Consider the following 15,240-nt stretch of genomic DNA (forward strand, 5'->3'; position numbering starts at 1 on the left):
ACAACTTTTAGCAAGACTTGTGAAATGTTAGATAAGTGTAAAAGGAAAAGTCTGATAGAGATCTGATCATAGTGTGAGCGTATTGCAGCTGTTTCCGCTTCTGACTGATGGCGTTACAATAAGACGCACAAGAACATAAACATACATGGGTCCCGTCCGTGTAACCGCATTAACAGGTTTTACAACGTATTGGAGACGAGTGGTGAGAAAGGAAGTGCTGGAGAGCCCGACTCATGGCTGCTGAGTAACCGGGAGGAAGATTATCTCAGACTTCCTGATTTTCTATACTTACTACCTTATATTCTTTTTTTCTAATTTGGTCTGTTTAATGTCAGCGCCTGTTGCTGTGGTTACATGTTCGTACAGTTTCTGCTGTGAGCTGTGACTCATTATTTTGCCTCCTTATTCAAGTGACTTTTTAATGCAGATGAAATTCTGGAATTCTGCAGAGCATTGCGTCCTTCTTATGGCTGCTCAGTACTGTGGTGTGACCTTTCTCTAAAGGATTCCTATACTGTGCAATATGGGCTCTTAACCTACTCAAAAATTCTTCAAGACGCTAAGAAGGACAATAAATTAAATTAACAGCAAAATATGATCAAAATAAATTTCAAATTCATCTAGCTCCAGAAGATGTCTCCACTGCGGGGCCTTGTGTACTACTATAGAGCATATAACTTTATACAATTACAGTGTATAAAACCTCAAAATCTTTACACATTTGTAATGCAAGAAATTATTTTTACTTTTAATGTGTATATAATGTTTTTTTGTACCTTTATTATATTTTTCATAGTTTTTAATGGAATTTTTCATTTGCAATGAATGGGAAATAGGTAATTTTTGTTGCTAATGGCATATGCTTTGACATATGGCATTAATGCAGAAAGTATATAGGAAAATTGTATGACATTTCATTGCACAAACAATATCAATTATTTTCTGACGGTAGACAACCCTTCTAAGGGTGGACAGATCATTGTCCAACCAATAGTTGACTGTATTATCAAATATTACTCCAGATACATGAGATGTCAGAGGTTGAGTGGTGCCAAGAAGACTGTGGGCACCGAAGTTCCTGAATGATTTCCTGAATTAATTTAAAAAGTTTTTTTTTTCTTTTATGCATCTTGTTACTATTAACTGTGTTTCTATATATTCTCTGTGTTTATGAGCACAATCTGTATTACAGGAGCCCGAGTAAATGCCAAAGACAGCAAATGGTTAACGCCTCTACACAGAGCTGTAGCCCCCTGTAGTGAGGTAAGAATTGAATATTACACATATATAGATAATGGTAATAAAATGACATTTCCCCCTCTCACCACGACAGCACCCAACCAGAGAGAGGGATCCGCCCCCAGGGACAGGAAACCCAGACTTCAAATTCTGCGGTACGCCCCATCTCCTTCAGTGGTTTCCTGTCCCTGACGGGGGATCCAGTGAGTCTCGGTGAGGCTCAGGAGTCGCGGTGAAAGGGGGGAATGGGAGTCCCAGGTACCCCCAGGTGGCTGCACAGGTCCCCCGCCGAGGCTTACCGGAGGGTGGTCACTCGGCGGCGGTGGAGAAGTGAATGCTGCGAGGTGCAGCGCAGTCTGTGGGTGCGGGCGGACTCCGGCACGCCTCCGATCCGAAGTGGAGGCGTGTGTGTGGAAGGGCGGCTGAGCGCTGGCCTCTTCCTCTGCGATGGTCTTCCCCAAAATGGCGCCGACTCCACTTCCGGTGAGGACCGGAAGTGACGCGCCGCCCAGCGTCCACATGGGAGATGACGTCAGACGCGGTGATTTTAAAAGGAGATCCCACACAGGAGTCCTGTGTGTTGTTTCTAGCACCCACAGCCAGCCACAGGAGTTGCTCCAGTCGTGGATGGAAACGGAGCTGTATCCTCACCACTGAATAGGATGAGTTCCAATGAAGGTGGTAGAGAGTCGGTGGACACCGCTACGGTAAAGTTTGAGTAGGGGGATGGTCCGCTGATTGGTGAGTGTGGCCTTACCATGCCTTTAAACTGGTTCTGATGATGTCTTATGTGATTCTTATTTTAGAGGGAAGAATCTCGTAAGGGGAAAGCCACTGTAAAGTCTAAACATCATGCATGTAGAATCTGTGGAGATAATCTGCCTGACTCTTATTTAAAACCTAACTGTGACCAGTGTGTTCAGCGCCTGTTAGCACAAGAGCAGTCTACCTTGTTTGAATCCATGCGTATGCTAATCCAGCAGGAGGTGCGTAGTTCTGTGCAAGAAATAAGGAGGTCCCTCAGGTCAGAGAATTCCCCAGGCACTTCCAGGCAACTTGAAGATTCTGGCCCTAGTTCGGGAGAATCATCTGAGTCAGAGGAGGAGGACAGGTCAGGCAGACCCCTATTTCCTATAGAGGATATTGATCATCTAATAAAATTAGTAAGATCAACTATGGAATTAGAAGATGAAAAAGAAGAACGCTCTGTAACAGACGTTATGTTCCAGGGTCTAGGAGAAAAGAAGAGAAAGGTTTTTCCTATCCATGAGAATATTTCCTCCCTTATCCAGGCAGAATGGCGCAAGGCAGACAAGAAGGTTTTTATCCCTAGAGCTATGAAGCGGAAGTATCCCTTTCCTGAGAAGGAGACAGAGATTTGGGACAAGGCGCCAAAGGTAGATGTTGCCGTGTCTAAAGTGTCTAGAAAGAGTGCGCTTCCAGTGGAGGATTCAGGTGTGCTTAAAGATCCTATGGATAAGAAGGCAGATGGCTTCTTAAGGCGTTCCTGGGAGGCAGCAGCGGGCGCATTCAAACCCAATGTCGCAGCTACATGCGTTTCTAGGTCTCTTTTTGTGTGGCTTTCCCAGCTAGAGGAGAAGATTAAGGCTGGTGCATCCAGGTCACATCTCATCTCGGAGGTTACCACTGCACAGAAGGCCTCTGCCTTCTTAGCCGATGCCTCGGTGGACGCCTTAAGGTTATCGGCAAGATCGGTAGCCTTATCTAATTCTGCCAGAAGAGCCTTATGGCTGAAGAACTGGACAGGTGACCTCCCATCTAAAAGTCATCTATGTAGTATTCCTTGTGAAGGGGAATTCTTGTTTGGGTCTGCACTAGACAACATCTTGGAAAAGGCAGCTGACAGGAAGAGAGGTTTTCCTAGTACAAGGCCTCAAGAGAGGAAGTTTTTTCGCCCCTCACGACGATTTAGATCTCCTCAGAGATCCGGAGACAAGAAGGAGGGGTGGCGACCCTCTAGGAGGTCTAAGGGATTCATGTTTTCCCGGCCTCAGGATTCCAGTAAACGTCCCGGTCAGCAATGACGCCAGGGGTCCTGTGGGGGGAAGGCTCTCCCTGTTCAAGGCGGAGTGGAGCAAGATTTCAGGGAGCAAGTGGATTTTGGGGATCATACAAGATGGCCTAAAATTACCTTTTCTATCCCCTCCCCCACAGCGTTTCAAGATAACCTCAGTGGCCGGAAGAGCAGAAAGACAGGCTCTAGAGACCGAAGTAAGATCCCTATTGGAAAAGGAGGTGCTACGGCAGGTGCCACTGCAGGATCGAGGGACAGGATTTTATTCAACCCTGTTCCTTATAAAGAAACCGGACGGAACATTCCGGACCATTATAAATTTAAAACCACTAAACTGCTACCTAAAAGTGGAAAAGTTCAAGATGGAATCGATAAGGTCAACCGTAAACCTGCTCTTTCAAGATTGTTTTATGGCTTCCATAGACTTAGCGGATGCCTATTACCACGTCCCTATTCATCCGGACAGTCAGAGATTCCTGAGAGTGGCGGTGAGGATGGACGGCAAGATAGAGCACTTCCAATTCAGGGCTCTGCCCTTTGGAGTGGCGATAGCACCGAGAGTTTTCACAAAACTAATATCGGAGGTGGGAGCCTACATACGGAAATATCAGGGCATCTTTGTGCCATATCTGGACGACTTCCTGCTGATAGCAGGTTCGGCAGAAGAGTTGCAGATCTTAATAAAGGTGGTGATGAAGATCCTACATCGCCTGGGCTGGATGGTAAATCTGAAAAAGTCCTCCCTCACTCCGGCCAGATCAAAGATATTTCTCGGCATCACATTAGATTCCACTCAGCAGAGATCTTTCCTTCCTCAGGACAAGGTGGTGAAGATAGTAACCTCGGTGGAGAGGCTGTACAGACAGCCATCCCCTACCATAAGGGACATTATGAGGACTCTGGGTCTCTTTACAGCGGCAATCCCAGCGGTGTCTTGGGCGATGTATCACGCAAGGCCCTTACAGCTCTTCATGTTGGAGAACTGGAGGGGGGACCAGTCCTCCTTGGACCAGAGGATTACACTTCCTCAACAGATCCTGGATTCCCTGAGATGGTGGCTAAGAGAGGAGAACCTCCAGGCAGGCCGGCCTTGGAGAGAGGAGAACCCTCTATCCATGATTACGGATGCAAGCTCTACGGGTTGGGGAGCCCAGGTCAGGGGCCTCTTATTCCAGGGATCATGGAACGAAGATTCCAGGAAAAAGTCCTCAAATCACAGAGAACTAGAGGCCATCCTGCAGGCGATCAGACAAGCTCTGCCGATGATTCGGGGGACAGACCTGAAGATTGCCTCGGACAATGTCACAGCGGTGGCGTTCGTGAATCGCCAGGGAGGTACCCGAAGCGGGTCCTTAATGAACCTCTCGCATCAGATTCTAGAACTAGCGGAAGCCAATCTAAGATCAATATCGGCGGTTCATATAAGGGGCAAGGACAACCTGCAGGCAGACTTCCTAAGTCGTCATCTCTTACGTCAAGGAGAGTGGTCCCTGAATCGGAGGGTGTTCTCCAAGATAACCAGGCTTTGGGGTCAACCAGAAGTGGATTTATTCGCCACAAGAAAGAACAGACAGGTCAGGCTCTTCTGCTCCCTAGACCCGAGAGACCGATCTTTAAGTCTGGATGCCTTCTCAATCAGGTGGAACTTCAGCCTAGCATATGCATTTCCACCCCTGTCTATTCTTCCAAGGGTTCTGAAGAAGATACGGCAAGACCAAGCCAGAGTTATTCTTATAGCCCCCTTCTGGCCCAGGAGGGCATGGTTCTCGGTACTGAGAGAGCTATCGATATCAGACCCTTGGATCCTCCCAGAGAGTCACGATCTCCTCTCCCAGGGCCCAGTATTCCACCCGCAGATTACGAACCTCCATCTGACGGCCTGGAATTTGAGAGGCGCATCTTGAGGGAAAAAGGCCTCTCGGACAAGGTAATTACAACCCTGCAGAAGAGTAGAAAAGTAGTTACCTCTAAAATCTATTTCAGGGTCTGGAGAGTATTCTCAGATTTTTGTGCCCCAGATAAAATAGACTTAGCTCATCCAAATATAGCTAAGATATTAGATTTCCTGCAAGCAGGATTAGATAAGGGCCTAAAACCTGCCACCCTTAAAGTTCAGATCTCTGCTCTTAGCTCCCTGTTTGAGTCTCCTTTAGCCTCTCATCCCTGGATAGCTCGGTTCATAAAAGCGGCATCTCGTATGACCCCCTTTAGGAGATGTACGGTGCCCCCCTGGGACCTCACTCTGGTATTAAATTATCTGATAAGAGACCCTTTTGAGCCCCTGGAGTCTTGTTCACTAAAATGGCTGACCATTAAAGTTGTATTTTTGGTAGCTATCACTTCAGCCCGTAGGGTTGGAGAGATATCGTCTCTGTCATGTAGAGCGCCTTTTCTCAAGATCTTGGATGACAGGGTAGTTCTGATGACAGACCCGGCCTTTTTACCAAAGGTAGTCTCTAGATTCCATAGATCCCAGGAGATCAGGCTCCCATCCTTCTGTAGTAACCCTTCTACGGATAGGGAGAGAGAGTTTAACAAGTTGGATGTTAAGAGGGCCATTGAGCTTTATTTGGATAGGACTAGAGATTGGAGAAAATCTGATAGTCTTTTTGTTCTTTTTGGTGGCAAGAACAGGGGGCAGAAGGCCTCAGCGGTAGTTATAGCTAGATGGATTAGGCAAGCCATTAGCTCCGCTTATTTAGCAGCCGGTCAGCCGATACCAGAAGGTCTAAAAGCCCATTCCACTAGAGCAGTTTCTTCCTCATGGGCAGAATTTAGAGAGGTGTCGGTTAATCAGATTTGTCAGGCTGCCACCTGGTCTTCTCCACACACTTTCTATAGGCACTATAGGCTAGATGTAGCAGGTGCACAGGAGCTTTCCTTTGGGCGAAGGGTTCTTTCTTCGGTTATCCCTCCCTAAGGATTTCATCTATGTTATTCTCTCTGGTTGGGTGCTGTCGTGGTGAGAGGGGGAAACCGGTAATTACTCACCGGTAATTGTGTTTCCTTGAACCACGACAGCACCCTGGTTATTCCCTCCCTTGTAAATTCTTTTTCACACTTGGGTGTTCAGTGTTATGTGTGTGTCACAGAGGTGTGAGATTCTCTCATTGAAAGTGATACTGAATGACACGGTGGTCAGAATTAATCAAGAACATTAAGTCCCATACAGTCTCTGTAATCCACTGAAGGAGATGGGGCGTACCGCAGAATTTGAAGTCTGGGTTTCCTGTCCCTGGGGGCGGATCCCTCTCTCTGGTTGGGTGCTGTCGTGGTTCAAGGAAACACAATTACCGGTGAGTAATTACCGGTTTCAGCATTTCATTTGAGACTAAATTTGTCCCACGTCTTACAATGAGTCATCACCCAACGTGGAAACGCCAAATATAAGTGATGTGTATTTTTTTTTTTTTTACCCCTTCTGCAGTCGAAAATGTCTAAAGAGAGTTTGCAAATTACGAGGGAAAAAAAGAACCTATGTTCACATGTCCTTATACACTGAAGAACATGGAATAGAAATATATTTCTATGGTTTTCATATTATTGAATAAATCCTTAGGTTCTGTGTGGTCATGAATATGCCTCAAATTACTGTGCAATGGAAACCCATCACATGCGCCTAGTGTGTATCCTGGGATAGATGTGATAAATCTCCCCAATTTGCCTACTGGTAGTTCATACAACTGTCTCAGAGCAAAACCGCTTTGCTCTCAGACAGACAGTTATGATAAATTTTCCCCATTTGTCTTTATTACTAGAAAGTTATAGGGTTTGTCTCGACTTGGGAAGTTATCCTCAATCCACGTTATGGAGGGGAACATTTTAATTTGTGAGGGTCTTTCGGGGTCCCCACCAGTCATGAGAACATGACCCCATCAATTAGGAGACTGGTGTTCTCATTCTCGCTAATAGTTGGAGCATTAGGCCGAGCATGCACCATTTGCTCCGTTTCTTTATTTATGGGATCGGCTAGAGAAAGCCGTGCAAAGTGCCATGTTTAGCTGCTCCCACCGACGTGTGCAAACAGGATACCCATTTCCTAATTTCCTTAAAGGGAACCTGTCACCAGGGACCTCATTTTTCACTAAAGACAGATTGTAAAAGCCCATGACACCTGCAGTGCAAATCTGCCTTTCTGCCTTTTCTAAGCATTTGCATTACAATATAATTGTGTGTTATAACTTACTCTTGCTCCATGACAAAATCTTGGGGTAGTCACAGGGGCTGGACTTTGGTTTGGATGCATTTCAAAAAACATGTGACCTGTTTGAGCTGCAGGCTGTCCTCCATGTTTGTGCTCCTGTACAGCTTGTCCCTCCCCCACTGATTTCCGGTTGACCAGGCTGTAACCTCTGAGAAGAAGCAGGAGGTGGAGCTAGACATGAGCACAAAGGTGGGGGCCAAGCTCTGAGGAGTGGGTAACACTGGTTTGGATGCATTTCAAAAAACAACATGTGGCTTGTCTGTGTTACCCACTCCTCAGAGCTTGGCCCCCACCTTTGTGCTCATGTCTAGCTCCACCTCCTGCTTCTTCTCAGAGGTTACAGCCTGGTCAACCTGACATCAGTGGGGGAGGGACAAGCTGTACAGGAGCACAAACATGGAGGCAGCCTGCAGCTCAGACAAGTCACATGTTGTTTTTTGAAATGCATCCAAACCAAAGTCCAGCCCCTGTGACTACCCCAAGATTTTGTCAGGGAGCAAGAGTAAGCTATAATACACAATTATATTGTAATGCCAATGCTTAGAAAAGGCAGGCAGATTTGCACTGCAGGTGTCATGGGCTCTTACAATCTGTCTTTAGTGAAAAATTAGGTCCCTGGTGACAGGTTCCCTTTAATTGTTTTAATTTTTTACACATGGTGAATAGAAGTGATAAACAATATAACCTTTTTCTTTACTGGCCAAGTCTCAGCTGCACTGCTTAAGGCAAAGCCTGCTGCATCACACGTTGCTTTTGCAATGCATATAGATACGCAGTGCTAATGTACGTGGGCGGGACTTGGCTTCCATTGGGATCGGTAAAGAGCACCCAGTTTTGAATTGTTTACATGGAGGAGGAGAAGGGCGCAATTGTAGAGGAACTTTCACTCTTTTCTTGTAAAACAAAAATGGAGAAAAATGATAAGTAGGGAAAAATTATGGCTTATGTTTTTTTTTTTTTCCCCTTCTCTTTTTAGGATGCTGTTAAGATGCTGTTAAAACATTCAGCTGATGTCAACGCTCGTGACAAAAACTGGCAGACCCCCTTGCACATAGCTGCAGCGAACAAAGCGGTGTCGTGTGCGGAAGCACTGGTGCCTCTTCTTAGCAATGTTAACGTTTCGGACAGGGCAGGGAGAACAGCATTACACCATGCAGCCTTCAGCGGACACGTGGAGGTACAAAAGCTTATGTAATGCGTCCTCAGTGTATAACCGGCAGCATTGTATGTTGTGTTAGCGGGGTAATGCCTGAGCTCCAGCACTTAGTCTTTTGAGCAATTATTTTGTTAGGCTGCGGGGAGGCTGATGCCTGTAAGCGGCGGTCTTATTCACGCACAGCAATGTTCTTTAGAGACATCTGCTGTCCAAATTTAGAAGCACTGCTTGAATGTGCTCAGTCTATTCAGCTCACCCCTCCCCGTCACATAGGCTTTGCTGTAAGTGGCAGGTTCCCCTGTGGCACTCAATTGAATTGAATATTCGTTCTTTTGTGCCTCCTCTCTGCCCTGTGTGCATTGGTAATGATATTTTAAGCCTACATTTCCTATGAATTGAAGTGATTTTGCATTAAGACTTACTTATCACTCTTACTGTTAATTTTGTGTACATTCATAAAGGTTGGTAGATATTTCGCTCATATTACTCTTAGCTGTGAAAGCTGCTCGATATTTTTAGTTTCCCCGCTGTCCTGCTGTGTTTTCACAAGTTGTGAATATGTGTTGAAGGAAAACTTTTTTAATGAATTGTCCATATTCTCTGCTAGAAGAGACGACAATAAGGGGTTTTCATGCTATAGGGCAGTGATGGCGAACCTTTTGGAGACAGAGTGCCCAATCTACAACCAAAATCTACTTGTATGTCGCAAAGTGCCAACATGACAATTTAAGCAGTAACTTATTGATCCCTGTTGTATAACAGGTTTTATTCGTATTGGTGTCCTGAGTTCACCAAAACAATAGAAGGATGGAGAAAGTTGGATTGTAGTTTCCCTTCAGGGTCCCCTGAAGAAGAATCAGGGGACCCAGAGCAGGAGCTCCAATGATAATCCATATCTATCCACACTTTCCCGCTCCTCCTGTAGTCCTGGCAGCTAAGGATGTTGCTTTAAAATAGAGCAGAGCATGGCACGTCCTGGGTTGTATTGTACCACAGGGGAAAGCCTTGAGTCCTAGCTGGCAAACTCTGTGTTGGGCTGAAGGCCTAGGTGCCAACAGAAAGGGCTCCAAGTGCCACCTCTGGCACCCGTGCCAGAGGTTCGCCACCCCTGCTATAGGGGATCCTTCTATGCCAGGAAAAAAATGACACTTGTGCACCATATTTATTGAAGGTTTTAGACCAATTATAAGCAGACCTGTCCAAAAAAAGGGACGGGTTCCCAGTAACTAGGATACGAGACCAGACAGAAAATAGACGGTGCACCCAAAATTTCAGTATTGTGGCACAGCAAACTAGACTAACTAATAGGAGTTGCAAAGTACAACTCTTGTGTCTTATACACCAGATTCATCATCCAGCATTAATGTGTCACTGGTCTAAAGGCCGACACATTTATATATCTCCACCAGAGTCACCAGGAACCACATTTTTTTACTAAAGACAGGTTACAGAAGCCCATTACAGCTACATTGCACATATGCCTTTCTGCTTTCTCTAAGCATTTGTATTACAATATAATTGTGTGTTATAACTTACCTTGCACCCTGACCAAATCATCTGTGTAGTCCCAGGGGTTGGGCTTTGGTTTGGATGCACTTCAAAAAACATATGTCTTGTCTGTGATGCAGACTGCTCAGTTCTTGGCCCAACCTTTGTGCCCCTGTACAGCTCCCCCCTCCTGCTCCTTCACAGCCTGTTGAGATGACATTGGTGGGAGAGGGAGGAGCTGTACAGGAGCACAAAGGTGGGGGCCAAGAGCTGAGCAGTCAGAGCTTGATGTTAAATCTCCCCATATGTCTGTATGTTCTCTCCTGCATAATTTGAAGAATGCATAGATATCAGTGAACATGTTATGGAGAACTTTTTTTGTAATGGTTTCCACATCTTGGAAGTAGTTGCCATAGTTTCTGACAAACTAAAGATTTCTTTATGTTGCAGATGGTCAGTTTACTACTATCACGAGGTGCCAATATAAATGCTTTTGACAAGAAAGACAGGCGAGCGATACATTGGGCAGCATACATGGGTAAGTTTATTTCATTGTATCTTATGTTTGAATAAGTGTGCCCTCCTAATATCTAGCTGTGTGCTACTAGAATGAATATGAGACCTTTCACAATACTAATAGAAGGGCCAGAAACATTCTGGAATACAAAGTTGGCACAGCTCGAAGCTCCTACGTTGGATACCTCCCTGATCTAATAACCCACCTTTTCTAGCTCAACACGTTGAGAGTATAAAACAAAATTGTACCAGGGTAAAATCAAATAAAATCCCTGAGACTGACCCCTGAAATCTGACACATAAATAGTGCTTTATTATGTCTTTTGGACAGGGACCTCCAGACAGGTCCTTGTACCAGCCAGCATGAAGAAGTTCTATGCAGGTCAGAACACTGCATCTAGATTATTGGCAGATCTGTATCCTTCAGTAAAGATGTTTGGCATCTGATGCTTTGGTGTAAAAATCCAAGTCATGGTCCCCCAGATTTCTTGTCTAAAACATGTTCTTACTTTTGGTTTCATGGTCTTTGGGCTCTTTCACATGAACATAATGGGAACCAATTTGCAGCCGCACATCGGTCCCTATTGACATCTATGTCCCCCGATCACTGTGCGGTGAGCACGTCTCACCGGTTCTGAAATACAAGACATGTTCTTATTTATTGCCCTGTTACGGCACCGGCCCTGCTGCTTTGAGAGCGGAGGGGAGACCAGTGCCTCATCTCTAGCACCGCTACGGCCGGGCTGGCACACATTTTGTGTGAATGTACCCCTAATGAAACGGCAGACATTCTTGATTTATAGAAGTTCAGTCCACATACTGATCAGTTGTATGTTATACTTTCCTCCTTTAGGTCACATTGAAGTTGTCAAATTACTTGTGAATCATGGAGCAGAGGTTATGTGCAAAGACAAGAAATCCTACACACCTCTGCATGCTGCCGCCTCCAGTGGGATGATCAGTGTAGTAAAGCATCTCTTAGACATGGAAGTAGATGTAAGTCAAGGAAATGTCTCCTTATATATCCTGTGCCTCAAGGCCTTAATTCTTCATTTTGTCTAAACTTGTTCAGTGTCATAAAAACATCTATTATATTTCATTTGTCAGGTTTAGTTGAGCTTTTAATAACATTTTTTTTCAAAAATGAATAGAGTTAGGGATAATAGTAAACTTTTGTAATAAATATCATTAAGTAAAGCAGCTTCAATTGCATCTTCAGGGGAAAAGAACAGAAAGTCACTTGGAGGAGCAGGAAATATGTAATAAGTGGAAGAAATCCAAGTTAACCAGTTACATGCAGTCTATAGCCTGTGCTGTGTGATCACTGAGGGTTTATAGCTTATCTGCAAAGGCAGGATACTGCTGATGACAAGGCAGGAAATGTCTGTAGCATGAGCTGCAGAGACAGAGAAAGTTCTGTAGAATCAGACTCTGATGGTGGAACTGATAGGGAACCAGAGAGATCTTGTACCTCCCTATTCTGTGCAGGAGACATCTGTATCCACAGTCTTGGAACACATCCAGCTCTGCTACATACATGGAGAGCTCTGTCACATGACCACCTCCTCTGTGAGCAGGGAGCAGCAGCCTTTCTCCTTCCATGAAACCCACAGATAAACAGCTAAATAAATCTACGGACTTGCAGTACTTAACAGCACAGGCAGAGTAAGCAGCCATTGCAGCACTGAGGTAATCTGAAGGGGTATAGCAAAGAAACTGCTGCATATAGGTAACAAAGATAATAGGCAAAGTTGTTTTACATCCCAAGAGCTATTGATATGTGGGGAAGTTACTCTTTAAGGAAAAAAGGAGGACATATTTCTTTAACCCCTTAAAGCTCGGCGGTGGGGGTGTATGAAGAGTGCTCACGGGCTTTGCCCTCCTCATACACAGGTGGGGGAACATCAGCGATCGTTTGCCATGACTGCCACGTTTCTTCGTCAGAGGCTGCATGGTTTATGCAGTTTCGTTACAATGAGCCATTGTAATGTATACTGTGCAGAAATGCCATGTACTGCTATACAGCAGTATATAATAGGAATGATCAGACCATCTAGGATTGATGTACCCTAGAGAGTCTAATAAACGGTAAAAAAAAAAAAAAAAAAAAAAAGTTTTTTAAAAATGGTAAAAATCTAAAAGTTCAAATCACCCCCCTTTCCCTAGAACTGATATAAAACACAATAAACAGTAAAAGTCAGACACAATAGTTATTACTTGCGGTGACCCCCATAACAGAAAATAGCTCCCAAATGTATGAAACTCGACTTTTACACCATTTTACTTCACATAAAAAGTAACCAAAATGTCGCACAGACCTCACAATGGTAGCAATGAAAACGTTGGCTCATTTCGCAAGAAATGACTCCTAACACAGCTCTGTACACCATAGCATGGAAAAGTTATTAGCGTCAGAAGATGGCAAAAAAGTTTTCTTTTTCGTACACATTTATTTAATTTTTGAAAATGTGTTAAAAACACAATAAAACCTGTATAAATGTGGTATCACTGTGATCGTACCGAACCAAAGAATAAAGTAGAAGTGTTATATGGAGCGCAGAGTGAAAACCGTAAAAACTGAGTCCACTAGAACGTGCTGCAAACGTCATTCCCACCCCCCCCCCCCCAATTTTTCCATATTTAGAATTTTTCTCAGCTTTCCAGTACATGATATGGAATAATAAATAATGTGATGAAGTAAAATACAAAATAAACCCTCACAAAGCTCTATACACGGAAAAATGAAAGTTATGAGTTTTTGAAGGTGGAGAGCAAGAAATGAGCGACAAAACCCTGCGTCCTTAAGGGGGTTAATATAGTACAGGCGGTCCCCTACTTAAGGACCCCTAGTTAAAGACGGACCCCTCTGCTCACTTTGACCTCTGGTGAAGCTCTCTGGATGCTTTACTATAGTCCCACACTGCAAAGATCAGCTGTAAGGTGTCTGCAATGAAGCTTTATTGATAATCCTTAGTCCCATTACAGCAAAAAAAAAAAATTAAAATTTCAATTGTCAGCGGGGCAAAAAAAATTTTTTGTCTGGATCTTCAATGATAAAATATATAGTTTTGACTTGCATACAAATTCAACTTAAGAACAAACCTACGGAACCCATCTTGTATGTAACCTGGGAACTGCCTGTATATTAATTGTCATAAGTTTAGTTGCATTTTAAGTAGTAAAAAGGGATACATTTTTCAGGTCACTTTCTTTTCAATAGGGGAGATGACAAGGGTGGTCCAAGCCACTGTGTCAAGGGCTTATATCTCTGTTGTATAGAATGATGCTAGAGGCCCTGAGAGATCAGAGGGCTGAGATGTGCAGGAAGTGGGATTTAGTGGTGGGCGAGCTTTCAGATGATTGATTGAATAAAAGTTTTTTGTGCGCTTTTTTTGTGCTTATTTGTTATACACATATTAGAACTTCACATGATGTGCAAGCCAGTTCTGCACAATAGTTAGTGCTTAAAGGGGACGTTCCCATTTCAGTAAATAAATGTTATTGTTTGTATAATGAAAAGTTAAACAATTTTCCAATATACTTTCTGTGTCAATTACTATCATTTTTCCAGATCCCTGCTTGCTGTCCTTCTATAGAAAGCTACATTGTTTATTTCTAGAGGACAGAATCTGACCATGGTCACACCCACAGCTCTAATTACACCCTGATACTAACAAGCTATCCGTCTGTGTAACCATGGTCAGATTCCTATCCACTGGAAGTAAACATAGATTTCTTTGGAAGGACAGCAAACAGAGATCTATAAAATGGTGAGTAATTTGTATAACGTTTCATTATACAAACAATAACATTAATTTTCTGAAATGGGAATACCCCTTTAAATCTGTGTTGCTATTTCGAACAATTTACTTTTTTTTTGCTATTGTTAAACAGTAGATATTTATGACCCTCTTCTCTTTTTTCCGCTTCAATTAGATGAATGAATCAAATGCATATGGCAATACCCCTCTGCATGTGGCCTGCTACAACGGTCAAGATGTGGTAGTGAATGAACTTCTAGATTGTGGTGCTAATGTGAATCAAGTCAATGAGCGCGGGTTTTCTCCTTTACATTTTGCTGCTGCATCGACACATGGAGCTCTGTGCCTGGAACTTTTGGTTTGCAATGGTGCAGATGTAAATATTAAGGTGAGAGACATTAAAGTACATTGGGCATAGATTTGAAAACATTTTAATGGCTAAATACATGTCACTCCTGGAAATATATGGTTATAGTTGGTGCACAAGTTGGGGAACCATCCCTAATCATATCAATAATATAGTACTCGGCACTCAAATGCGATGTAATCTCCTTTTATTGATTGAAAAAAAAAATGACAGCTGATTTTTTGATATCCAGAATAACGTTTTTGTCTATTCTCAAGACCTTCATCAGAAACCAGTTGCCAATGGGATATCTATAGCCCTGTGGAAAAAGGATGATCGCCGGAATCCGGAGGGAGTTTTCCTATATCCAATATAGAAAATGAGCAATGTTTGGTTCCTAAAACATACCGTATATACTCGTGTATAAGCCGAGTTTTTCAGCACAAAAAATGTGATGAAAAACGTCCCCTCGGCTTATACACGAGTCAATACTTA

General features: G+C 43.7%; 1 protein-coding gene across 2 annotated transcripts in view; it reads left to right on the top strand.

Moving 5' to 3' along the window:
- ANKRD28 (ankyrin repeat domain 28) overlaps positions 1-15,240 on the top strand; it is a 98,819-nt gene that overhangs the window by 52,421 nt on the left and 31,158 nt on the right. For both annotated transcript variants that reach the window (XM_072153687.1, XM_072153685.1), the window contains exons 4-8: positions 1,193-1,263; positions 8,455-8,655; positions 10,573-10,660; positions 11,492-11,634; positions 14,575-14,787. In XM_072153687.1, coding sequence (XP_072009788.1) covers positions 1,193-1,263; positions 8,455-8,655; positions 10,573-10,660; positions 11,492-11,634; positions 14,575-14,787 — 716 coding nt within the window. The remainder of the gene's footprint in view (positions 1-1,192; positions 1,264-8,454; positions 8,656-10,572; positions 10,661-11,491; positions 11,635-14,574; positions 14,788-15,240) is intronic.

Source organism: Engystomops pustulosus, chromosome 5 (assembly GCF_040894005.1).
Source record: "Engystomops pustulosus chromosome 5, aEngPut4.maternal, whole genome shotgun sequence".
Lineage (NCBI taxonomy): Eukaryota > Metazoa > Chordata > Amphibia > Anura > Leptodactylidae > Engystomops > Engystomops pustulosus.